The following is a 26716-nucleotide window of genomic DNA, read 5'->3' on the forward strand; positions in this document are numbered from 1 at the left end:
TGACATTTCATGAAGTTGTTTATTCTTGTTATTAAAGCTTGGACTCAAGTAATCCTGGTTATTCTGGAAAAAGCACCTTGTTTGTAGGGATCATTCAATCATCTTTTTCTACCATCACTTCTCCATGAAGCACCTTTCTTCTTTGACGTAACATGTGAAAATAGAGTTGTGGAAACACTTGAGTGAAAAATGAAAACACAGAAAATGGAGTTACTGCTTTGCATACACTCAAAGCGGACACCTGTTAAATGTGGCAGAGTCTGAGAATACATACATCAGATACTTACCCTCCCCATCCCTAAGTTACTGTCACTACTAACATTACAAAGTCCAGGGTATGAGAACAAATTGAGGCCCGTGGACCACACGACGAAATTTTGTAAAGCCATACATTGCTGTTTTAAGCAAACTTCAATATCCTGGTAAATATACCTTTATCATGACCTGGAAGGACATGTGTCAGCTGAGAAATCCCCAAGTCTTTAGAACACACCATATCGGAACATTCTCCCTGCTCGATCGGCTGGCTCCTGCACAGAGAGCGGTTTCCTATCCCAGTACACACATGCCAGTGTCACCGTCCGCGTCTCTCACAACAGCTGTCCTTCGGTTCGTGCAGCGGTCTCAGAGGTGCGAGCCCTGCGGACCTGGTTAGCCCTCTGGGTGCCTGCTCAGTGTTATGTAAGCACTGTATTCCGTAGTCCCAGCCACCCAGAACGCAGATGACAAAAGAAGGGGAGCCTGCACAGAACGATGGCTGATGGAGAGCCAGACAGGACCCTCTGAAATAGGATACAAAGCAGACCAGAAGTTTGTCTCTGCTGGGATTAAGGGCGCCGTGCTAGATGCCAACGCACCGATGTATATGCATGAAGTCAGTGGGACAGTCGTAAGCTCAAGTTCGGAGACTATTTTGAGCCAATGTTTTACATGACAACATGAGCCTAACAGTAAAAGGAGCCTGAATAACATGAGCTCTAAATAACACAGATATAAAAATCTCCCTGAGAACGATAGAATAGCCAACACATGACCCTAACTACAACATAAGCTTGTGAGCATCTTGCTTATGCAACTGTGGGCAGCAATTTGTTCTTAGGACTTAACAGCAAAACTGTACAACGGAGTTTCTTTTTTAATTTGGACGCTCTCCGTTTTAAAATGCAATCGTCACATTACCCCTATGAGCCGACATGTTCTCAAGCTATCTGAAAAATACAAACACTTCCATAAAACTCCGAGTTCAGAGAAGGCTTTGGTTCAAACCGTGGCCTTGTCACTTATAGCTGAGTGACTTTTATGCAATTTACTTAATCATTCTAACTTCTAATTTTGTTATGTCCTCATTGGTACATGGGAAATCATAATAATAGCATTTCTTTTTAGTACTAAGTGAAAAAAAAGTGAATTTGTTTAGTAAGCAAAGGATAGTTAGTTGTACGCATATTTCGAATAGACGAGGCCCACTGGTACTCTGCAACTGGGTCTCTCCAGTAGCCGTTAACACAATGAAACTACCATTGCCACATGCCAGGGAGTGCAAGTGGTTGGCGTACTGAACTGAAAGCCAAATTGTTGGGGAATCGAGGCTACTGAGACGTGCCACAGAGGAAAGGCTTCTTAACCTGTGTCTGAAAAATCCTATGCAGTCACAGCCCTACTCTGACACACATGGGTTACCATGTTGTGTCTCCCAAGAGACCTGGGGGTGGGGACGGAGTACTTGCTTCGAGGTCCTGGACTATGACCAGCGCTCATGGAGACTGGAGAGACCCCTCCCTGGGTTTGAGCAAGAGGAGAGAGCTCCGTCTTGAAGCTGCAATGATGAAATGACAGACGGCAGTCGGGCTGTGTTCAAGGCATACGAACAGGCTACTAACCGAATGTGTTCGGAATCGAGTTGGAAAGCAGGTAGGGTCGAACAATATTGTCTGTATGTTACTCCTTAGCCCTACTGAATCTCCAACTGGCGTGGGTAGATAGATCAGGCTGTCATGGTAGACGATGAAAGAGAAAAACACTTTCTGACTCAGTCATTTTGAATTTTGGAAGATCTTAAAGGCTGGAGGCGTCCAGGGGCTGGCCAACTTTTATGCTTAACCGCTTCAGGGTGGTAAAAAATTCTATCTTTACGCCAAAACAGATCTCAGGTTCTATAGGCTTTTGTCGTTTCCATTTCTCCACACTGACATCAAACGCTCTAAGGTTACGGAGAGGGGGTTTGCCACATCTGCTAATGCTGGTGCGCTGAGTCTGCACCAGAGCAACCCTGCGTGTTTGTGATTCGGGGGACAACTGCCACCCAAGGCTCCCCAGGTTACGAAAGCTGGACCGCCAGGTCTTTCTCCCACAGAACCATACAACGGCCGGCTCTCTGCCACCAGGGATCAATTTCTTGGTAAGATGCAAGTTCACCTCATCCAGAGTACTGCAGACTGAATGGTGTGGAGAACTGCTCCCATTTACGATGACCACCAAGATAAACTCCCCCCTGTTCCCCCACCGCGCAGTTCTACACCACCATGACGGGAATCAACTGGACAGTAACTAGCAGCATCAAGTATTTAAACGAACCTCACCTGGTTCATTACAACTGCTGAAAGGGGGTGAGACATTAACAAGAAGACGGAAGATTTATCCAAAAGGTTTTAAGGAAAGCTGCCTTATTATTTTCAAGTTCATAGAGAAGTCTCAGGAAACCAGTAGCCTAACTTTTTTAGTAAGTCTGCCTTGAGCACTGAGCTCAAGAACAATCTATGTGGGATCCAACTGGCAAGAGCAACTCAAAGATCAGACAGACATGCTAGGGAGCAGTGAACCTGTACTAATGGAGGAGAACCACCACAGAAAAGAAGAGCGAGTGAGTATGGTTATTCAGATAGAAGAATGTAATCACTGCCACTACACCGTACAAGCAGAAACTGCTGAATTGCTGTATGTTTTTCTGTGTGCACGCTCAACAACACAGATACAATTATAAATTTAATGTTATTTTAACCATTTTAAAAGTTATTTTTAAGTGATTTCAAGGAAGCCCTGTTTTTAATTAATTTACTTGTTCGTTTTTCGTAGTGAGCATCTTGACCCACACTCTCTCAATTTTTCAAACTATGAATGAAGGTGGGGCGGTGTGAAAGGTTTTCATGTGAGTTCTAATTATTTCTCTTGGTTCATTAAATTAACTTATCACAATATCCCCCCCCAAAATAAAACTTTGTATATTAGTTCAAAGTACTAATAAATATGCTTACGTGGTATATATGAGGCCATGATTATTAGAAGACAATAGTAGTAGTCAAAGGAGACGTTGTATTTGTTTGGAAGTCTTAGTGAAAACAGTCCTGATTTCTTCACATACGGTAATGCAGCATATATGGTAAGAAGTTCGCCAGCCACTCCAACAGGATATAAGATGATAAAAAAATTATACCTGGGGAAATAAAAATCTCACAGAATTATTTTTATAGAATAACCACTGGCTTTTACATCATGGTTGTTTCGCTGCTACTATGTATTAACTTCAAAATGTCCTCTACACAGACTGACAACCCTCACATGAAGTTCACTGTTCCTACTTGAATCATCTCTTCATGAAGATGGTTACCCTTCTTCTTAGATACCAGTGTCAATGTTGATGCTCATATCATAATAAAATAAGAAGTCAACATACTTTACAGTAGTGAAATAATTTTACACATTTCAAAATATGGAGGTTTTTTTTAAGGATCCTAGAGGTTAACTTCTTTAAAAATTTTGATTTTTTTTCTCTTTTAGTCGTTTATTGGCAAACGCTGTGCTTAAAGACAACTATTCTAACGGTGCCTCTAGACCTTCAGATTACCAAAGTCGTTCTTGAAGGCATCTGAACAAGTCTCTGTAGTCACTAATTAGAGGCCTCTATTGCAGCGCACCCAGAACAGTTCCTAACTCATCAGTCCATCCTGAGTACACAGTCTGCAGTGCTTTCACAAAAGCAGGGAAAGCTGCTTGTCGGGCTTCCATAGAAGAGAAAAAGCCAAGACATTTCTATTCAAAAGCATAACTTTTACTTTTGCTGGCAATGTGCCATTTCACCAGCATGCTAGTCACCAGTTAGCGTACAGTGTAGGGGACACCTCACGCCTCTTTTTACCCCCCCCATGAAGAAAACCCTGAAGGACCTATACCTATGACATTTCTCCACCTCCATTCTCAGCAAGCCAGTCACTATGCGGCAGTTACCACAGGAAAGTAACATCAGTACATAAAATTCATTCATATTTTATTTCATCATGTTGTCGGCATTGAGAAACATCCGTGGTTGTAAGGGAAAGTCAAATTAGTGGGGCAGGAGCTGGGAAACACCTTCATTAATTGCCTTATTTCTATATGCCAAGTCCATACTACGCTAAACCAGGGGCTGGCGTCAGTGCTATATCACAATAGATTAACGGATCACAAAGGATATTCCCTGTACATCCTCCCTGTCTACCCCACCGACCTACCTCCGCCCCCTCCACAACCACTCTCTCCTTGGACATGACCCTGGTTTCTTTCCTGGATTTTGTAGGTAACTTTTGAATAATTGAAATCAATCATTTCTTCTCCATTTTTAAAATAAAATAACCGAGTATTTAGAGTTCTTTCTCAATGGTAACACTCAAGTTGTTTACATTTTCTCAGTCTTGTTTGGACTTACATGACTCTCAAATGACTTTTTTTTTTTTTGGAGGGGAAGTATTGTTTAATTGGTGGGGAGAGGGAACACAGACAATTAGCCATTTTTATAAAAAATTAGTCTAAAGCCTTAATAGTGAAAATGTTTAATGAAGTGGGTGAAATCATCTAATTCATTGGAATTTACAAGCACTTTGAAAAAACACTGCCTTCCACTGGCTCTCAGCTGTTCTTAGGGCAGAATGGGAGGTTTCGCAGTCTGCAGGCCCTATTTAGGTAAAGATGTACTGCTTCCTTGTAGATTCCTCATTATCATTCAAAATCTTTCACAGGCAACACATTCTTGAAATTGAAAATCAGTATGAAAGCATAACTCATCATACAACTGCCTGATTTGTGGACATATTTTCCAGGAACACATCTATTATGTATATAGAGCCAAGTCTATTCAAACCACTACAGGGGACCAAATAATTTATAAATAAGAAGCCAATCCTAAAGTGAATTTTTTATTTGAGAATAAGCTTCCACATTTGAACACAGAGATTATTTTAGGTTATTAATGGAGTTGGCATATCTCTTTAGACAATTGGGAACTTCAAGACTTTTGACACGAAAGGTAATAATTCATGATTATGATTGACAATGTATTACGCTAACACATGCATTTCAAAGTTGGAAGGTTTTATGCCTTGTTTAGAGCATGAAGGCAATCGACAAACGTTCTAAACAGTGCATTCAAACATGCAGTAGCAAATGTCCTGAACTTTCCCACTTATTCAAGGCATGCTAACGCATTCCAAAAGGCCTATAGGCTAGGCACAATGCGCATGGCCTAAAAGAATGTACACTCCATTATTTTAAACAAACCAATTTGCGAATATCGCCAACAAACAGAGACTAATATCATGGTCAGTGTTTTCAGGGGTTCTAGAAGTCCAGAAGACTATGGTTATGTAAAGTGGCATTGACACACACACACACACACACACACACACACACACAGAGAGAGAGATTAGTGCAGCTATATCTGTCAACCTTTCAAAAGGCCCAATCACTGAGGATGAATACGTTTTGTACAATAAAAACCAACCAAACATATATAAATGACAGTGCATTTATATGTGAATTTTAATATAATAAATTCCAACATTAAAATTTTAAAGTATTTTACATACTGAATTAGAAGCCTCAAATCTCTAAAATGGGGCTATTTTTTAAAGTTTGAAAGAATTTAAATTTATGTATAGTGAACAGTGATTAGCCTTCTATAGTGGAATGTTAAATAGCTTGAGCTCTCTTTCTTGTTTGGATTTATTTGTATACTCTGATATACAAAGTTTTCCATCTGTATAACACATTTCACTGCCATCGCGTTAACTCTGCCTTACAGTGACCGTGTGAGACAGAGTAGAATGCCCAGGGGGTAGTGTCCTAGACTGCAAATCTTCACCAGAGTAAACAGCCTCATCTTTCTCCAGAGGAGCAGCTGGTGGTTTCAATGACAACACAGCTAAGGGCTATCACCAAACAAGTAAAGAATGTATTCACATAGATATCTGAGTTGGAAAAGTAACAGAAATCTGCATATAACACTATTTGTAATACCTCGAACATGATTATATTAGAGATTAGAGCCATCTGAATTCTAACGACAGAACACTATGGGAGATGTGCCAGTTTGAAGGGAAAGAATTAGATTTGAATATACCTGTACTAACAACAACAACAAAAATAAAGCCCCAAGATGTAAACATAAAGAAGTAGAAAAGCATCCTGCAAGGGTTTGGGTTTTAATTTCACAGCAGGATGTTGACATTTTTGGTACCAGGAAAATACCTGGATAGATCACCCCCACACTGGTTCTCTGGAGTGTGCAAGGGGCAGAGCAGAAATGTCTATGCGTCGTATTTCAGCAGTGCTTGAACTCTGTACAACGGAGATGCACTGCAGCTGCAGTTGCAACACAAATATCAAGAATGGAGATCTTGTCAAGCCTTTTATCGTACATGCGAGGGAATACAGATTGGTTTGGGGGACCCTGCTGGCCTCCGTTCACTCACAACTATCTGACCTATCTATCATCCCCCTATCAGGTAATTTCCCCTCCACTTTTGTTTTCTCTCTCTCTCTTGAATTTCTAGCAGTCAGAGACAGTTTAGTTCTTACTGGAGCCTGAGTACAAAATAGGAATGCTACCCTTGTTGTGGTAGGCACTTCTTGTTACTATAATACAGCAAATGCAGTGGGGGTGCGGTGGGGGGAACCGTACTGGTTGTTTTGTTCTCAAGAGGACAGTCTTGTTTTGTAACTCTGTAAAGTATCAGCTGCTCAAAAAATGTGAACGTCTTTTTAAAAAGCATCTTTACCTTTAGAAATAAAGTGTTACTGTAGAACGGATATATTCAGAATCAGTAACATAAAATTCATTTTCCCACATTCCAAATGCAATTTTAAGTAAGTGAATTTAAAAACCTGTCTCCATCGGACAGTGTAAGACATAACAAAATAATTTATAAATTTTAAAGGGTTCATGAGGGAGGGGGGCAGGGAGGGAAGGGAAATGAGCAGATACCAAGGGCTCAAGTAGAAAACAAATGTTTTGAGAATGATGAGGGCAACAAATGTACAAATGTGCTTGACACATTGGAAAGATGGATGGATTGTGATAAGAGTTGTATGAGCCCCCAATAAAATGATTTTTTTTAAAAAGCTGTGTCGTTGCTACTTAAAGCAAAAAAAAAAAAACTTGGCTCTACGTGTGTGTGTGTCCATATATATATAGCTTTATAATATATAAAATATACATAATTTAATGAATTCTTCTCTTTAAGCACAGATGGCTCAGTAGCATGTTGAGCAAAAGGCTGCTGAGAGGACAGCGGTCTGTATTTACCAGCTGCCCCAAGGGAGAAGGGCGGGTACGGCACAGTCTGCTTCAATAAAGGAATGCTAACTTCAAAAACCCTGGAGAGCAGTTCTACCATTCCCTACTGGGTCGCTAGGAGTCAGAATCCGCCTGACAGCAGTGGATGATTTGTGTGAGACACTAAATACTTTGGGCGCTGGATTTAATACTAAAAGCAGTTAAATCAATCCGAGAGAAAGGCCATATATTTGGCAGTTATATTATACAGCATGTTATGATTTTAAAGAAAAATATATGACCAATACCGAAGTAATTTCAGGGCATGTAACGTAATGGACTTTGTCCTGCACTGATTTCACTCAGGGGACGTGGGAGCATGACTCCTCTCTCGTTCATTAAATTAGCTTTAGAGCGCAAGCAATACCATGTTAATAGCCAAAATAAAAGCATTCTGGCTGTGTGGGGGCTAAAAGACACACATTGCAACTCTCTGAGGTTAGCACACCTGAAACAAGCATGCACAGGGCTGTGAGAAAGGAAACGGCAAGACAACACCACCTGGCCCATTTAATGAAGTATGGCAAGTGGTTGAGAAGACTGAATGTGTAGAAGCAGTAACGAGTGATCTCTGTCACCGTCCACGCGACCAGAAAAAGCACCACACTCTCCTCGTTCTGGATCTGCGGGGTTACAAAGAGATCCACAGTGCTGTTCAACCTGGAACGTACTGTTGAGTCGAGACACTTCATTTGTTATGCCAGTTATCGTCGTGGACTATGTCAGGTTAGACAGACGCAAGGCACGGTAGAAACCTGAGGCAGGTGTGATGTTATTCATGATTACAAACATGCATTGTAAACGTGTGCTGTGCATAGGAGTGGTCAAATCATGACTGATTCCCTTCCCGTACCCGTTCCTCCTGCAAGCAAGGACACCCATCCCGGGATCGTGTCTACCCTTCAAAAACAGCACGGAGACAATGTGCAGAACTGACAGCTTTCTACAAGCCGTTAAACAATAGGCATTTGACTCCTGAGTGAACTTCTTGAATCGGGCCATTCCTCTTTGGCCCCACTACTACTGTACAACATTTTAATCCAGGGCCATATCATTTCCCATCTAGATTACTCTTAATAGACTCTTAAGTATGGCTCCATTCTTAATTTTCTCCATGGGTGGCAGCATTCTCTTCATAACAAAATATTGGAGTCAGTTATTCCTATGAATCAAACACTTCGGGGCTTCCCCATTGCCACGAGACTAGCTCACTGTCACTGAGTCGATCGTGACTCATACTGAGGCGGTTAATCAAGACGGGTGCAGATTCAACCAGAAAACTGTGTCCCGTGGGAAACTTTCCCCAAACATGTCTTCTCACCTTGAACAGAGTTACTGACTCACTTTCTTTAGGGATACTTTCTGGGTGACTACAAAACTTCCCCATTTGTATTAAAATTTGTCTAATTCTTACAGACACCCCCCCCACATACACATACAAGTGTATGTGTACATATATACATATGCATATATAAAAAATCATTCAACTTACATATCCTTCCCCACGCAGAGCAACTGCAAAGCCTATAATAATGCATTGCATACTGGGCTCTGGTTTCAACACATGCAACACTACATAATTAAATAATTCTTTGGATAACTATTGGTTAAACATCTCTCTCCAACTATAAGCTCTTATACATAAAACCATCAGCGCCCAACTTATCTAATCAATCTCCAGGGGTATTGTATTATAGTGTACACTGGGCTTTGGGTTCAACGTACTTAACATGAATATAATTAAACAATTATGTGCATAACGACTTGCTTCAAGCTTCTCACCAACCATAGGCTCCACGAGGTGGGGATTAATAGCCTGAGCAGCGTGCTCCGCACAGACCAAGGGCACAACTCCTAACTGTTAAATAGTAAAAATTTGCATATAACCATGCCCCTCCCTCTCTGTCAGTACATTGGATGTATAGAATACATTAAAAATATCAGCTGAGTTAGTTACAGAGTGGTAGATGGGAACCAACTGGAGGCTATCATTAAAGAAAAATAGTCAAAATAATTAAAAATATAAACAGATGTCCACCTTTTGGGACAAGCCACTCTCATGTGTTTACTGTTGTCAGTTGTCAATGGTTTGGCTCTGACTCATGGAAACCCTTCTGCACCCCAGAATAAAACACTGCCAGCTCTGTGCCATGTTCATGACGCACTCACTAGCTGCTCGTTCCCTTCTTGGTCTGCAGACTCACTGTGGTCTTAGGTCAGCCAGAACATGCACTCCCTACCTGAAGAGGTTTTCCTGGGAGCGATAAAGAAGCGGTGTCAGGGAGCTCAACAAGGAAGGCAATGCTTTGAAACTGATGGTGGTGGCAACTGTGCAGTACTGTGACTGAACTAAGCAATGACATGAAATCTGTCTTAGCTCCTAATAAAATGGTTTTTGGGGGAGGGGAAGTTTTCCCTTTACTCTGTTAAATATAGGATTATTCCTGAATCTAAACTACTGGGCAACTTAACCCTATCACGCCGAGTGCGACGTTTCGTAACATTTAACTCATGTATTTTGGTTGTGATATATATTGATCACTATGAAAGTAAAGAATATAAACAACAACAAAATGGTTTTCCTGAAATGGACAATTCAGGCCTTATAGGGTTAATAAAAAGCACTTTCTGTGTGGTGTATTCTTGTTACTCCCTGCAGCGAGAATGGCAGTCACTGGTTAGGGATCAGAAAGTTGAAGGAAAGACTCCAGTCGAACGGGCTAATGTGAAGAGCAGCAGAGGGCAGAAGGTCAGCAGTGTGTCCCCACCCAGACGGAGCCCAGTGAGCGTAGCAGGAAAGGCAAGCGGGGTTAAATATAAGTCCCCAGGCAGAGGAGCAAGCAGAAAGGCATGTGCAGAATGGAAAAGCAGCCAGACACCTGTCCTCAAGTGGAACGGAGTCCACCACAGCTGTCAAGAAGGTCAGAAAAGTTCGTCTGGGAAATGTGTCTGTCACGATTTAATGGGACCAAGACCTGGACATGAGGTTTGGCTTCCCCAAAAGGTGTAAGCCATTAATGAGGTTCAGGTCTGTCTCCAGTTGAGCCTCAATAAATAACTGCATCTATTACTCCAGTTACTGTCTCTACAGATTTACCTGTCCTGATTTCATAGACAGAAAAGCACTCGAGATAAAAACAAAGAACCAACAGCCATGGCAAAACAACCCAGAGAAAAACTTCAATCGAAAACCAAGCAGAAAATATTAAAAACCGGGCCAATTTAAAATGGGTCACAATGGCATGAGGAAGGGAGGGAGGAAAAAAATTGAGGAGCTGATACCAAGGGCTCAAGTAGAAAGAAAATGGTTTGAAAATGATGATGATCAACATCCGTACAGATGTGTTATACACAATAGATATGGATTGTGATAAGAGCTGTAAGAGCCTTCAATAAAATGATTTATTACAAAATAAATCAATAAAATAGGCTTATTTGGCCCTAATCCCCTTACCTTTCTTTTTTTTCTTAAACATTTTATTGAGGGCTCATACAATTCTTATCCCAATCCATACATACATCAATTGTATTAAGCACATTTGTACATTCATTGCCCTCATCATTCTCAAAACATTTGTTCTCCATGTAACCCCTGGAATCAGCTCCTCATTTCCCCCCTCCCTCCCCGCTCCCCCCTCCCTCATGAACCCTTGATAATTTACAAATTATTATTTTGTCTCTCCTTAACTTTTCTAACTTTTAGTCTTCCTCCTTTCTGTTCATCTCCACAGAAGTATATTCATTTTTTAAGTCTGTTGCTAAAATACTCACTAGCAAACGATGAAAATAAACCGCTTACACTGACAATGTCAATTACAGAACCCAAAAGAATACCCATAACTTCCAAGACAGATGAGATTTTCCATTAAGTCCTTGGCAGAATATGAACGCACAGCGCCACTACATGGCCTTGCTTGTGTTGCTAAGTCATCGCATTTTAAAAGCGCTACGACGTCGATGCGCAATAATCCCACATAAATTCCAACCCACCCGTGTTGTTGCCGTTCAGTGGTCCTGCTTCCTGGATCACACAAATGCGAGCATTCTAGAGTCTTAGGAAGGAAAGCTCCCCGCAGGCTCACAGAGAGAAGACAGCCCCGGCACTTACTGGTTTTATACTGTGAGTGATGAGCCACACCATAAAGATTCTTGAGCTCACTTGGACCCCAGTCACAAGCACAGAAGTTGGCACAATTCCTTAAAGAGATAAAAATGTGTCAAGCGTTGCCCTAAAGGCAATTTAGAACAAACGTACAAATGAAAGCAAAAACTCACCAATTAAACAGTGGACTATCTGTAAGCAAATAAAAAATAGCGTAAGTCAATAGCATAAAACATGAAATAAATCTCTGGGGACACTGGTATTTAACAAATATGTTGGTGACTACTCAACAAATAAAATTTCAAGTAGATATTAGAATAGAAATTTGCATGATGGGAAAACTTACCTCAAACAAGGCAAAGGTCTGGAAAAATCTAAGCGTCTTCTGAATACTTTTATATAAGCCTCTGTGTGTTCCTTTCTCCATATAAAAGCGTGTCATGGCAATGGCAAGGACCAACCACCTGGGGAACATAAAAGGATGCGGGGAAGAGCCATCAGGATAACCTCTCTGAACTCCCAGAAAAGAAATGCCATCGTTTCCATAGAAACAGCACCCATGTTGTGGTGCCTTTAGCTCGGTATTCTAATGAACGTAAAAATAAAAACAGAAACACGGGAAGACATGACATTCCCCCCACACACACCCTGACCCTTCAAGGGAATATGTAGACTATATTTCAGAGCTACATATAAGTTTACAGCAAGGTCCATTGTATTTGGGGTTTCAGCAAATAGGCCAACAGGCTAAAGAAACTAGGTTTAGGTACCAAATATGAGATTATCACGCTGAAGACCTGTATGAGTCCTTTGAACTACACAGTTGTAAAACCCTATAGAGGATTCATTGGAGTGTAAATTGACTCGATGGAAGTAGTACCCCTGTGGGAGAGAGCAGACTGAGCGAGCTAGCAAGCTTTGATGGGTGAAGCCCATACCACACCACATGAGATCTCAAGGAACCAAGAAAAGAGAGCCAAAGGGCACACAGAGCCTCCCTAAGATCCAACATGAGGAGGAAACCTTCCCTTAGAGCAGAAGAACTCCCTAAATTCAGACTTCTACCCTCTCCACCTGTGAGCAGATAAACTTCTGTGAATGAGACCCATCCACTGGTGGTATTTCTGTGTCAGCAGTGGTGGGCAACTAGGACAACCACCCATTAATACTTGCACAGTTCTCAATAAACGGTGAGAATTGATGAGCCACAAAAGGGATTAAAAAGGAAGATCAACCCTGGGCCTCCTTCCTTTCAGGGATATTGTTTTACCAAAGAAATAATACCTATTTTCTCAATTTTCAACTTAACATTTGTATATTAAATGCAAATTCTATTCTATAAATCAAAGTACTAAGCCAGAGATGTGGAAACCAGCTTCCTCACTCTACTCAATGGCCTGTAGCCCCTGGGAAGAAGTCATTTTTTTTGTTTCCCTTTATAATTATAAAAGTCCTTAAAAGCATATTAAAAACTGCCTCATCGAAAGTGGATGCATAAGCAAATATGGTGAAGAAAGCTGATGGCTATCAAAAGATACAGCGTCTGGGGTCTTAAAGGCTTGAGGATAAACAAGCGGCCATCTAGCTCAGAAGCAACAAAGCTCACTTGGAAGAAGCACACCAGCCTGTGTGACCACGAGGTGTCGATGGGATCAGATATCACGCAGCAGAGACCCAGAACAAAAAATTGTATCATTGCGAATGAGGGGGAGTCCAGATTGGGGACCCAAAGCCCATCTGTAGACAACTGGACATCCCCTTACAGAAGAGTCACAGGGAGGAGACGAGCCAGTCAGGGTGCAGTATAGCAACGATGAAACATACAACTTTCCTCTAGTTCTTTAATGCTTCTCCCCCCGCCCCCCCACTATCACGATCCCAATTCTGGCTAGACGACAGGATGTAAACTGGCACAGATAAGAGCTGGAAACACAGGGAATCCAGGACAGATAAACCCCTCAGGACCAATGAGAGTAGAGTTAACAGGAAGGGAAGGGGAAACTGAGGGAGAAAGGGGGAAACGATCGCATGGATCTACATGTGACCCCTCCCTGGGGGATGGACAACAGAAAAGTGGGTGAAGGGAGACATTGGACAGGACAAGATATGACAAAATAATAATTCATAAATTATCAAGTGTTCATGAGGGAGGGGGCAACGGGGAGGGAGGCAGGGGAAAAATGAGGACCTGAAGCCATGGGCTTAAGTGGAGAGCAAATGTCTTGAGAATAATGAGCCCAATAAATGTACAAAAGTGCTTTACACAATTGATGTATGTATGGATTGTTATAAGAGTTGTATGAGCCCCTAATAAAACGATTAAAATAATAATAATAAAGTGGGAAAAAAACTGCATCATCAGCAACTTCGTCTTCATCTCTGACAATAAGAAGCCATTGTTGTTGAGACAATCTCCACTCACAGGGCCCCATAGGGTTTCCAAAGCAGTAACCCTTACGGAAGCAGGCTGTCTCATCATTCTCCACAAAGCAGCTGCTGGCTTCCACGGGCCAGCACACACCCATGGAAATGCACGCCCATCCATTCTTACAAATAAAAAGTAGGGTGCTTTGGTGGCATAGTGGTTACGTGTTGGACTGCTAACCTCAGGGTCAGTAGTCTGAACCCACAAGCTGCTCCAGGGGAGAAAAATGAGGCAGTGAGTGTGAAAATCTCTAATGCAAAATATATGTAATTATTAAATGGTTGCAGAGTTTTAACTTGTTAATCAAACACTCCTAACATGGCCCACTGGCTTCAAAAGACTCTTCCAAAGAAACCACTCATGAACTATGAGTAAGAAGGAACATTTGGAAAATGGCACCTCCATTCCTAGAACTCCTCCTCCTCCTCAGCACTTACTTTGAGTAAAACAAAGTGACTTTCTTATACAACATGAGAAACCAGGTGAATGTCTGACACTGACATGCTCCCCTGGTGTTTTGCATGCTCAAGACACTACTCTAAGTGAACTACATGTTAACACTAACTCGTCACAATAACCCTGTCATCATGACTATTGTCCTATTTTCCACATGAAAAAGCCATCGGAGCGAGCCACACAGCCAGTCAGGGGGACCTAAACCTACACGGAGCTCAGAGTCCTTGTGCCTGTACCTCTGTGCCCCACTGCCAGACTAAATGCACACTGCAGTCAGAGACATTAGCTAATGACAGCAACGGAGGTATTCAACCATACATAATGTTCTGAACATTGGATGGAGACTTATGCTGGATTACTTTTACTGATAGTAGTGTGCTAGCAGCAAAGTGTGAAGGCGGCCTTTTCAGATCAGAAAATCATCACTCTGAGTCAGGACTCGCCTTGCCTTCAGCCTTGGAGGAAGTTCATGGCAACAACAGCGGCGCTGGCCTCTCCCAGTCCCCAGTTCTCTTCCCACTGGTCCTCGGGTAGCTCGATGGGGCGCTCTCTGATCCACCTCATTTGAGGGTCAACCCAGAGGGCTAACGTGAGAATGCTGATGCGGATGAGGTCTAGGGCATCTCTGGATTTAAAACGCAGTTTCCGTATCCTCAATGCCCAAGCCTTAACACTTCTACTAAAAGAGGAAAGGTCTCAATAAACCCCAAACCCACTGCCATCAAGTTGATTCTGACTCATAACGATGCTGTAGGGCAGAGTAGACACTGCCCCACAGGGGTCCACGGGGGTAGCTCTTTATGGACACAGAACGCCACATCTTCCCCCCAGGGGGTGGCCCAGGGGCTCACAGGTAGCCGCTGCTTCACAAGAGTGGACCGAAACGTAACCGCCATGCCACTCACTCCCTGCCATCTAGTCGATGCCTGCTCACAGTGACCCGACAGAGCAGGGTAGCACTGTCCCTGCGAGTTTCTGAGACTGTCAACCATTACGGGAGTAGAAAGCCCCGTCGCCCTTCCTCAGAAAGGCTGGGTTGCAAACCGCGGACCTTGTCTATCGCAGCCCAACTCGTAATCATGACACTGTCGGGGCTCCTTAAGAAGATGTTTACATTCGCATTTTCCACAGGCAATTGTGTTTTCCTAGCAAGGCCTAATCAGATTGTTACAAAATACAAATGTGAGATGTAATTATTAACATACCAGAGAATTCATCCCTGGATTTATGTAAATGGGGCATTTTCTACATTTGTAAGTAGCGTTCTGCACAAATGCAATGCATCCATGATACGAGTATAAGAAGTAATACTGTTGTCCCATAGGTGGCAGTATTGCCCCAACTTATCCAGCTGCCACCACAATGTTACAGGTTTAAAAGAATTAAGACTGATGAGGTGTGGATGGGATCAGGTACCAGGCATCAAAGACCCAGAACAAAAAATCATATCGATGGGAATGAGGGGGAGAGTGGAGTGGGGATCCAAAGCCCATCTGTACACAACTGGACATCCCCTTACAGAAGGGTCACAAGGAAGAGACGAGCCAGTCAGGGTGCACTACAGCACCGATGAAACATACAACTTTCCTCTAGTTTTTAATGCTTCCTCCTCCTACACGCACGTTATCATGTCCCCAATTGGACCTTACAAATTCAGCTATACCAAATAATATACATTGGTACAGATAAGAACTCACAACACAGAGAATCCAGGACAGATAAACCCCTCAGGACCAATAATGAGAGTAGCCACAGTCGGGGGACGGAAAACAAAAAAGTGGGTGAAGGGAAACAGTGTAAGACATGAAAAGAAATAGTAATTTATAAATTATCAAGGCTTCATGAGGGAGGGAAGGTAGGGGAAGGGAAAAATGAGCTGATACCAAGGACTCAAGTAGAAAGAAAAAAAATTTAAATGACGATGGCTACATAGGTATAAATGTTCTGGACACGATGAATGGATGGATGGATGGTGATAAGAGCTGTAAGAGACCCCAATAACAATGATTGGAAAAAAAAAAAACAAGACTGGAGTCAGAAAGCACCATTGAACCATCCAGTCTAATCTCTAATGTGTTCTTCAGCAAATCTATCCTGGAGCTACTCTAACTTAATGAGGAATCATTTCCCAAACCTGTCATCACAAGGGGCAATCAACTTCTCTCTAAAGTACCTGCACTGTGGGAACTTTCGCATTCCTACATCCATCAACAGAAGCCCTGCTGTTGGAGTGGGTTAGGGTTGGGCTGCCATGGTCAGCAGTTCAAAACCAGGAGCTGCTCTCAGGGAGAAAAACGAAGGTGTTTACTCCCATGAAGATTTACAGACTCAGAAACCCACAGGGGCAAGTCTTCCCTGTTCTATGGGGTTGGTGAGAGTTAGAATCAACCCCGGGACACAAAGTTTTGAGTCATTCATCAGCCTTAAAAATGTAGGAAAACATAACAAAAGCAATAAACATTTCTACAATAAAGAATTATTTCCTGGAAAGTTCTGTTTCCTTAAAACGTACCAGGGCTAGTTAATAAGGCTGGAGGTGGTGTTCCACAAAAGACTTCTCTATGAAGGAAAAACAGAAAGTGCTAGGTAGAATACTGCATAGCAGCTGTTCTCAGAGTCCCCATTGCCTGCTAAGCCAGACACTGGGCTAGACGTGGGGAGGCCAAGACTAAGAAGGTAAGAGTTCTTGCCTCCGGGAACTTTTAATTAGTAAGTGGAGACAATGGCACAGCACTAGAAAGCTAGAGAGCTAGCCCAGAATCCACTAACTGGTGATGATGCTTTCCCTCAGGCTGCTCTTGCTACAGTGCGAACAAGAACAACGCTTGTAAAAGGAGAATCCCCTTTGTCCTGTCCTTTCAAAAGGAAAGAAAAAGAAGCAACAGCAGCTACCACCCTGTCAATTCAGATGTGTGACGGTCCAGTGAGACCTGCACACTTCAGGGGTGTTCCAAGGCCTCCGCCTTTCCGAAGCAGACCTCCAGGCCTTTCTTTGGAGGCACCTGTGACTGGGTTCAAAGTGCTCACCTTTCCGTCCCTAGCCCAGGATTTAACTGTTTGCCTCACCCTTTAGTTTTATCTCCTGAGTCCCTGGAGGCCAGTGATGCTTATAACTTGGTTATCTATACCGCCTTCAAAGACGAAAACATGAACACGGCTTTTAAAATTCTAATTTAAACAATTTGCAACCTATAAAAAGGGATACCAAAACCCCAAACTCACTGCCATCGAGTAGATTCCTACGCATCGTGACCTTATAAGACAATGTAGAATTGCCCCACGTGGGTTTCGGAGACAACTCTTTACAGGAGTAGAAAGCCTCATCGTTCTCCAAAGAAGCAGCTGGTGGTTCTGAGATTAGCAGCCCAATAGGTACCCACTCCACCACCACCAGGGCCCTTATCAGAAATGGTATATGAACCCCGCATGTCCCATCGCCCAGCACTAACAATTACCATCTTAGGTACAGTCTTGTTTCATCCGTCCTTCTATATATTTCTCTCATGCCTCAGACTTCTCCCCAGATTACTTTGAATCAAGTCACAGACATCCTGTAACAGCGGGTCTCAATCTGGGAGTTGAACGACCTTTCACAGGCGTCGCCCGATTCATCACAGTAGCAAAATGACAGTGAAGTAGCAATGAAAATAATGTTATGGTTGGGGGGGTCACCACCACCTGAGGAACTGTATGAAAGGTTCGCAGCATTAGGAAGGTTGAGAACCACTGTCCTATATTATGATTCATAAGTGTTTTACTATATATCCAGAGGGTTATCTTTCATAGGCAAAACTTAATTACCAATATTTCCTATTTTTTAAGAAACCCAGAGCATTATTTCTTAGTATTACATCTAATCAAGGTACTAATTTGTTCCATGTTGCAGTAATTCTTTAAAACCAGGATTGAAATATGATACATACGTTGTAATACATGAAAAAGAGTGAATATGACTCTATCGCACAAAGGAAGGAGAATATAATCAATGCCATGTGGGTTCCTAATCAGGAAAATCCAAACTGTGGGCAAAAAGAGCCTAATACGGTGAGCTATTAAACTGCAGAGAAAACGGGAGGAGGAAGCAGAGAAATCTATAGATGAAGAGTCATAGTCACTCCCTCGTGGTTGAATCACCCACTTTGGAAAACACTGATCGAGACCTGGACTTAGTACCAACAGGTGGATTTCTTAAACTACTCCATAAAGGCACTCATGCTCAAGAAGGATTCTACCGAATGTTCCGAAGAAGAGAAGAGGAAGACCCTGATAGTCTTATTGCATCAAAATTAATCCTTTTTCTTTCAGAGATCTTGTAAGGAGAAAGAAAACACAAGCCACAGACCAGGAGGAAATACTTGCAAAGGACATACTTGATAAATTACTTGTGCCCAGACTGTATAAAAAGTTGGCAAAACCTTCGGATAGTGGTGTAATGCTTAACCCATGGTGCTACCAGGGCACCTTAATTAACCAGTAAGGAGAGGACAAAACATTTTTAAACAGTCATACTATGTGACAGGCACCCTGCGGAACACATCATGTCCGTTATCCCATGTATTCTTTGTAATAATCTAGCTATGAGTCGAAGCCTACTCGGTGGCAGTGAGTTTGGTTTGGAATAGTCTCGCAAAGTAGCTGCTATGATCTTCCAAATGAGAACACTAAGGGTCAGAAAGTGAAAGTCTACCTTACCCGAGTTTACTCAGCGAACAAAGAAGGAAACAGAGCCTCAGTCAATATGTCCCTGACTGGTTACAGAATGAATGATTGGCAGTTCACTGGGGGCCCTGTGCTATGCCCACGTTACCTTCACTTCCAACCACAGCTGTACTCCAGGTCCCCAACTACATGCTTCGAAATTTCGCATCCCCATCCAAGGCATTTCCTCACCCATGCCGATTCAATTCTAGCCAGCTGTCAGTAGGTTCTGCGTAAATGCCATGGTCTCTCCTACAAAGCTTTCTCTGAGTCTGTCCTCTGGATGCCTATGGTGGGCGCTTTCTTCACCTTGTCTTTTGTCACAGCTGCTGTTTATATATAAATGTCCCAGGTTACACCTCTCCAAGGACCCGGGCCTATATGATACCCCCCACTTGACCTCCTAGAACCAGGAACTTAACACCTAGTCACTCAAGTGTTTGTTGAAAAGCTAAGGGAATTGTTCTATGCTATCTTGTTTTTTGTTCATATTATTATCTCTGCAGGTCTATCTAGATAAGATAGGCCGGATAAACAATCCAGGAGACATGGGAGAGGGGGAGTGGGGGGGAAGCAAATGGGTGTTAATAAACCAAGGGACAAGGGAACAACATGTGGTCTAAAATCGATGCCGAGGAGGGTGTGGGAGGCCTGGGAGGGATTGATCAAGGGCAATGTAACTGAGGGGAATTACTGAAACACAAATGACTGAGCATGATAGTGGGACAAGAGGAAAGTAAAAGGAAACAGGAGGCAAAGGACATTTACAGAGGTCTAAATAAAGGCATGTACATATGTAAATATATTTGCATATGTACATATATTATATATGCCGATGGGGCACTGGATCTATTAAGGTAGCAGGTGGACATTGGGCCTTTACTCAAGGACTCCCTCAACATGAGAACACTTTGTTGGATTACCCTGGTATTCCATGATGCTCACCCTCCCGACATGATCACGGAAGACAAAACGGGTGCATAGCAAATGTGGTGAAGAAAGCTGATGGTGCCTGGTTATCAAAAGATATAGTGTCTGGAGTATAAAGGCTTGAAGATAAACAAGCGGCCATCTAGCTAAGAAGCAACAACGCCCACATGGAAGAAGCACACCAGCCTGTGTGACCACAAGGTATCGAAAGGATCAGATATCAGGAATCAAAGACCCAGAGCAAAAAATCTTATCATTGTGAAAGAGGGGGAGTGCGGAGTGGAGACCCAAAGCCCATCTGTAGGCAACTAGACATCTCCTTACTGAAGGGTCACAGGGAGGAGATGAGCCAGTCAGGGTGCTGCATAGCATCGATGAAACATACAACTTTCCTCCAGTTCTTTAGTGCTTCTTCCCCCCACTCTCATGATCCAATTCTACTTTACAAATCTGGTTACACGAGAGGATGTACACTGGTACAGATAAGAGCTGGAAACGCAGGGAATCCAGGACAGATAAACCCATCGAGACCAATAATGAGAGTAACGATACCGGGAGGGGAAGGGTAATGTGGGAGAGGAAGGGGGAACTGATCACAATTATCTACAAATAAACCCCCTCCCTGGGAGACTAACAAAAAGTGGGTGAAGGGAGAGGTCAGGCATGAAAAAATAATAATTTACAAATTATCAAGGGTTTGTGAGAAAGGGCGGGTGGGGGATGGAGGGGAAAATGAGGAGCTGATACCGTAAGTAGAAAGAAAATGTTTTGAAAATGACGATGGCAACAAATGTGCAAATATGCTTGACACAATGGATATATATATACGAATTGTGATGAGTTGAATGAGCTCCGAACAAAATGATTTAAAAAATAAAAAGAAAAGTAAGCAAAAAATAGAGATGATTATTCTCCTAGTCAAGAATATACTATGAGCAAGTATCTTAAAAATACTCACATATATAAAGGCACAATTTTACCACTGGAAATTTAGCAAGAGGAACTAATTCAACAAAATAAAAAGCAAAATATCATTATAGGTTTCATCAGTTATTTATATATTAACTCAATAGAATGCATACAAATGCTTGAGAATTTTAAGTAAAGATAGATTACACAATAGAGCAGATGCTATAACTACATGTTCTAAAATATGAATTTTCATCCATTCAATAAACATTGTTTTAAGGCACATACCCTAATGTGGACAACAGACAATAAACAAGTTAGTTAAATATTATACATACACTTAGGTAGCAGGAATGGCAGGACGTGGAAGTAAATCAAGCCAGAGATATAAGGAGTCCCTTTGCTGGAGTGGCAAGGGAATAAGATCACATGGAGGTTTGAGTTAAGGCTGGGCTAACTTGAGAAACAAGTCCAGAGACACTCATGTGTGTGAGAAAGAGCTTTATATAAAAGAGCAACTGTACATTGAGAAAACATCCCCGCCCAGTCCTTAAGTCCGCTATTACCCCTTATGTCCGATACCATCTATAAATTCCTCTTCAGACTCATGCAATGACACTGAATGCAGGAATATCACAGGCTAGTGGGTGGAAAGTCTTGTGGATGCAGTGGTGGTGGAAGCATCTCAGCACTGGCGTGGGTCTCCAAGTGGCTCCTCCAGCTTCAGGGCTCTGGCCCCATCAATGTGGCTCTATGCGTCTTGTCAGCAGGTAGACCAAGCAGAGAGAGGGTGTTTGGCCTCCAGTGAGCTATTTATCTCCTTCCGTCTCCAAATGAAGTCATCAGGCTGCTTCCTGCTTACAGGCTAGACTTTACCCCTTTCTCTAGTTGAGAGTAGAATATGTAACTGTCACAGGTTCAAAAAACCGAATCCACAGCCTTCAAAGTCGACTCTAATTCTTAAGAGACCCTATAGAGCAACAGTTCTCATCCTGTGGGTTGCGACCCCTTTGGGGGTTGAACGACCCATTTTCCAGGGGTCGCCCGATTCATAACAGTAGCAAATATATTGTGAAATATTTATTTATAATTACAAATAAATGAAACACATATTTCTGATAGTCTTAGGAACTGAGACACCACTCCTCCATCCGTCTCCAGGCTGGTCCACCCACATGCAGATACGCCCACATACGAGTACTCAGCGTGAAGACTGTTACCCATGCTACACCATGCTTCAAGACAAAATTTCATTGATTTGTCATTAGAAATAAATATTTCACAATATAGAATTACATATTGTTTTGGGGGTGAATCACTATGCTTTAATTATGCTCCATTTGTTACAATGAAAATCCATCCTGCATATCAGATATTTACATGATGATAACAGTAGCAACAAAATAATGTTATGGTTGGGGGGTCACCACAACATGAGGAACTGCATGAAAGGGCCGCGGCATTAGGAAGGTGGAGACCCACTGCTATTGAGGGTTTCTGAGTCTATAAATCTTTATAGGAGCAGGCAGCCTCAACTTTCTCTTGAGAAGCTGCGGTGTTTCAACTGCCGACCTTGAAGAGAGCGGCCCAATGCCTAACCCAGACCACCAGCAGGGCTTCTTACACTGCAAACAGAAGTGAGCACAAACATGAAGGCCACATTCCCATGGGGAAGATAACAAGGGACAAGTAGACAGTGTTCCAATAAGCAAGTGCTTACCCACTGTGCCACAGGGGTCCTTGAAAAGTGGTGTGATGAGCCAGTCAGGGGGCAGGGTATCAATGCTAGAACATACAACTTTCCCATAGTTCTTAAATGCTTTCTCCCCACCATCATGATCCCAATTCTACCTTACAAATCTGGCTAGACCAGAGCATGTACACTGGTACAGATAGGAAGTGGAAACACAGGGAATCCAGGAAGGATGATTCCCTTCAGGAACAGTGCTGAGAGTGGCGATATCTGGAGGGTGGAGGGAGGGTGGTGTGGAAAGGGGGAACCAATTACAAGGCTCTACATGTAACCTCCTCCCTGGGGGACGGACAACTGTAAAGTGGGTGAAGGGAGACGTCGGACAGTGTAAGATATGACAAAATAATAATAATTTATAAATTATCAAGGGTTCATGAGGGAGAGGGAAGTGGGGAGGAGGGGGCAAAAGGAGGAGCTGATGCCAGGGGCTTCAGTGGAGAGCAAATGCTTTGAGAATGATGAGGGCAATGAATGTACAAATGCGCTTTACACAATTGATGTATGTATGGATTGCGATAAAAGTTGTATGAGCCCCGAATAAAATGATTTTCAAAAGAATAACCCAAAAGGACTGCAGCCAACTTTTCTACCCACTTCTGATACATATGCTTTCGTCCCAGTTTGCACGCCACCATCTTGCCAAATTTATTTTCCACTCTTCCACAACAGCAGCCAAACAACGAGGAAAACACCAGGCTTACATGCATCCCATGCTGTTTCCCAAAATTTATCTCACTTAAAATCCAATCCTCTCTGTGTCTCAACTGCTCCAGATTTGGTTCCTTGGATTTTTTCCCCCTTTTTTTAGAATCTTGCCTGGGAATAGAAATGAAAAAGCCAGGGTCTCCTCTCAAGAAAGTCAAGTGTATTCCATGGGGGGGGGGGGAGAAGCTTAAGACAAGTTTAGGTGAAATCATAATTTTAGAAATATTAGGAATATAAAGTGTACAAACAAACCCACTGCCATGGAATGGGTCCTGACTCACAGTGTGACCTCATGGAACAGAGACTAACTGCCCAGTGGGTTTTATGGCAGCTGAACGCCTCAACTTCTCCTGAGGAGCAACTGGTGGATATGAACCTTGCCATCAGTCCAAGAGGTAACAACACACTGTGCTGTCACGGGAGAGAGTTTTCTGTTTTGTCCTAGACAGGGCAGGCACCTAGCACCCTTCCAAGCAAAGGATGGGTTAGAAGTCAGGGAAGGAATGAGCAGATTAGATGAAGAAGCACTAATTGCCTGAGCTCTGCTCTGAGGGAAGACAGGCTCCATAGAGTCAATCCCTACTCATAGCAACGCTATGCCGGGCTCCAAGTCTGTCCATCATCATGGGAGCCGACAGCGTCATCTTTCCCTCTCCAAGCAGCTAGCGGGTTTCAATCACCGACCTTGTAGTCAGCGGCAGTCCAACACTTAACCCACAGCACCACCAGGGCAGAATCAGGAAGATTCCAAAGACAGTAAGGCTAGAGAGGTCACTCAGGGAACATTCACAGGTGATGAGAAGAGTGCTTTAGAATGAAGCTAGACACTGATTTTTTTTCTTAATCATTTTATTGGGGGCTTGTACAACTCTATCACAATCCACCCATCCATTGTCAAGTACATGTGTACATATGTTGCCATCATCGTTTTCAAAGCATTTTCTTTCTACTTGAGCCCTGGGTATTAGCTAATTTATTTCCCCTCCCTCCCTCATGAACCGATGAATTGGAGAACTGGCTGCAAAGCCATGGGATGACAGACCCATGGCCACAGGGCCGGGTTTCAAAGAACTTTATAAACTGGATGATTATCACAGAGCAGTAGGAGCCCTGGTGGCATAGTCCAATCAGTGGTATTACCAACACAAGGTCGCTGGTTCAAACCCACCAGCAGGCTCCTTGGGAGGATGATGAGGCTATCAGCTCCCACAAAGACTTACAAAGCTAAGGAAACCCTGTGCAGGCTTGCTGAGAGTGGGAATCTGCTCAGTGGCAGTGGGTTTGGGTTTAGTTATCACAGAGCAGAGGGAATCCTTTAGGCCCTGCTGCGTCCGGAACAGCCCCGCATGGTGCGGCACTTAACTCCTCGCCAGCTCCTTTGAGTAGATTCATTTTCTTTCAAGGTTATAAAACCCAAGGAAACAGGAAGGCAAAGCACTGGCTCTGGAGTAAGACTAAACTGCAATCCACGTGGTAACACCTGTTGGCTGTGTGATCATGAATAAATTGCTTAACCTCATTGTGCCTCAGGTTCTTAATCTGTGAGATGTCATACCATGTACCCGCATAAGAGTAATGGACTAAAACCGAGAAAATAGAGACCAAGCAGCATGGCACACACTTCATCCTCAATACACATTACCATTCCCCAGGCGCCCCCCCCCCCGTAAATTCTAGTTGGTATCATACTCAAAGCACCTAATAGATCCGCAATACTGTGTCGAATCAATTGTTAAATACTTGTAAATCATGTTGTCCTATTATAAGTTCTGGAGAAAGTTTAAAATGTTAACTACAAATGCTCCGCCGTTTCTAAACCAGGCTGCCTTTTGAAAAGTTCTTTTCCCAGCGGTGCGTGAAATGTTATTCAGCTGAATTTCATGCACCAATGAGAAAATTAACTTCAAAAAAAAAAGGCTGTGCCAATTCGAAACGGAGCGTTTCCCCAACTCGTTTCAAAAAGCAGTTGCTACAGAAGTCAGTCGCTGTGAGGGCGCATTGTGTAACCTTAACTTGTAAGTCAAACGCAGAGGCACAAATAAAAGTGCCCGCTATCAGCAAGGCTGCCGGAGACCCGGCAGGCGAGGCCAACAGTGGGCGCCCGCCCGCGGCCTGCCAGCCGGGAAAGGGGCGCGCAGGGCGCCCGGGCATCGGGCTGCAGGCGGCGGGCGCGCGGCTCTGACCCCGGTGCTTCTCCCGCGGCCGCGGGGCGCTCCCCCCTACCCCCCCGCGGATCGGTCCCGCATTCCAGCCCGGGTCTATACTTAACCTCCGGCCCGCGCCCCGCCGGGCACCGTATTAGGCAATGCCCGGCGCGCAGGGCCGGCCCCCCCGCCGCGCTCCATTCAGCCCGCGCGCACCCCTCCCCCCGGGCGCCCCCCCGAGCCCCCCGCACGCGACCGCTGGACCCACGTGCGCTCCGCCGGTCGTCCCCGGAGCCCTGCGCCCGCAGAGCCCGAAGTGACGGGGGACCATCAGCTGGGAGGGGAGGGGGTCCCCCAGAGTGGTGAGGGGCTTTGAGGGGGTGCACGTACCCCGCAGTCATGGCGATGTTGTAAAAGGTGAGCCAGGTGGTGGCCAGGAAGCCGAGGCGCCTCCTCTTGCCGGCCGCCTCCCTCTCCTCGCCGGCCTCCGCGGCGCCGCCGTTGGGGCCGGCCTCCTCGCTGGACGCCATGGCGGACGCGCAGCCCGGGGAGGTGGGAGCCAGGGCCAGGGGAGTGGGAGGGGGCCCCGCCGCCGAGCGCGCCGCCGAAGCGCCGCCGCCGCCGCCGGCCGCCGCCGCCGCCGCCTCCGTCAGAAGCCCCATGTGCCGCGCGCAGGGGGCTCGGCGCCGTCAGCCCGGCCGCTGCGCGGGGGTAGTGGGGGGGGGCGCCCCCGGCGGCAGCCCGCCCCGCCCTCGCCCCTCGGGAGCGTGCGCGCTGCGGGGAGCGGGGGCGGGGGCGGGTGGCAGGGGCAGCTGCGCGGGAGGCAGGTGTGCGGCTGCACACGTTCCTGAACTGGGGAACTTGTCGTGTCGGCCTCGCCAGCTGCAGGACCACGTCCCGGAGCGGTGCCCACACGCCTTGCGCCCTTGCTAGCTCCCTGGGTAGGGACGGGCGCATCTGGGTGGGCATCTGCCGGAGACGCCTCGCCCTTTTCGGCTCTTTTCCGGACGCT

The 26716-nt window shown here is 44.2% G+C and overlaps 1 protein-coding gene across 1 annotated transcript; it reads right to left on the reverse strand.

Moving 5' to 3' along the window:
- Positions 1-26446, reverse strand: HACD1 (3-hydroxyacyl-CoA dehydratase 1). Its single transcript, XM_075552455.1, has 7 exons — positions 26095-26446; positions 12031-12148; positions 11858-11876; positions 11691-11779; positions 8084-8205; positions 3252-3430; positions 1-177 (listed from the first exon to the last, which is right to left on the reverse strand). The coding sequence occupies exons 1-7, from the start codon at positions 26364-26366 to the stop codon at positions 95-97; spliced, it is 882 nt and encodes a 293-aa protein (XP_075408570.1). The 5' UTR covers positions 26367-26446; the 3' UTR covers positions 1-94.
- Between the last annotated feature and the right edge of the window lie 270 nt (positions 26447-26716).

The sequence above is a fragment of the Tenrec ecaudatus genome, chromosome 6 (genome assembly GCF_050624435.1).
Source record: "Tenrec ecaudatus isolate mTenEca1 chromosome 6, mTenEca1.hap1, whole genome shotgun sequence".
NCBI lineage: Eukaryota > Metazoa > Chordata > Mammalia > Afrosoricida > Tenrecidae > Tenrec > Tenrec ecaudatus.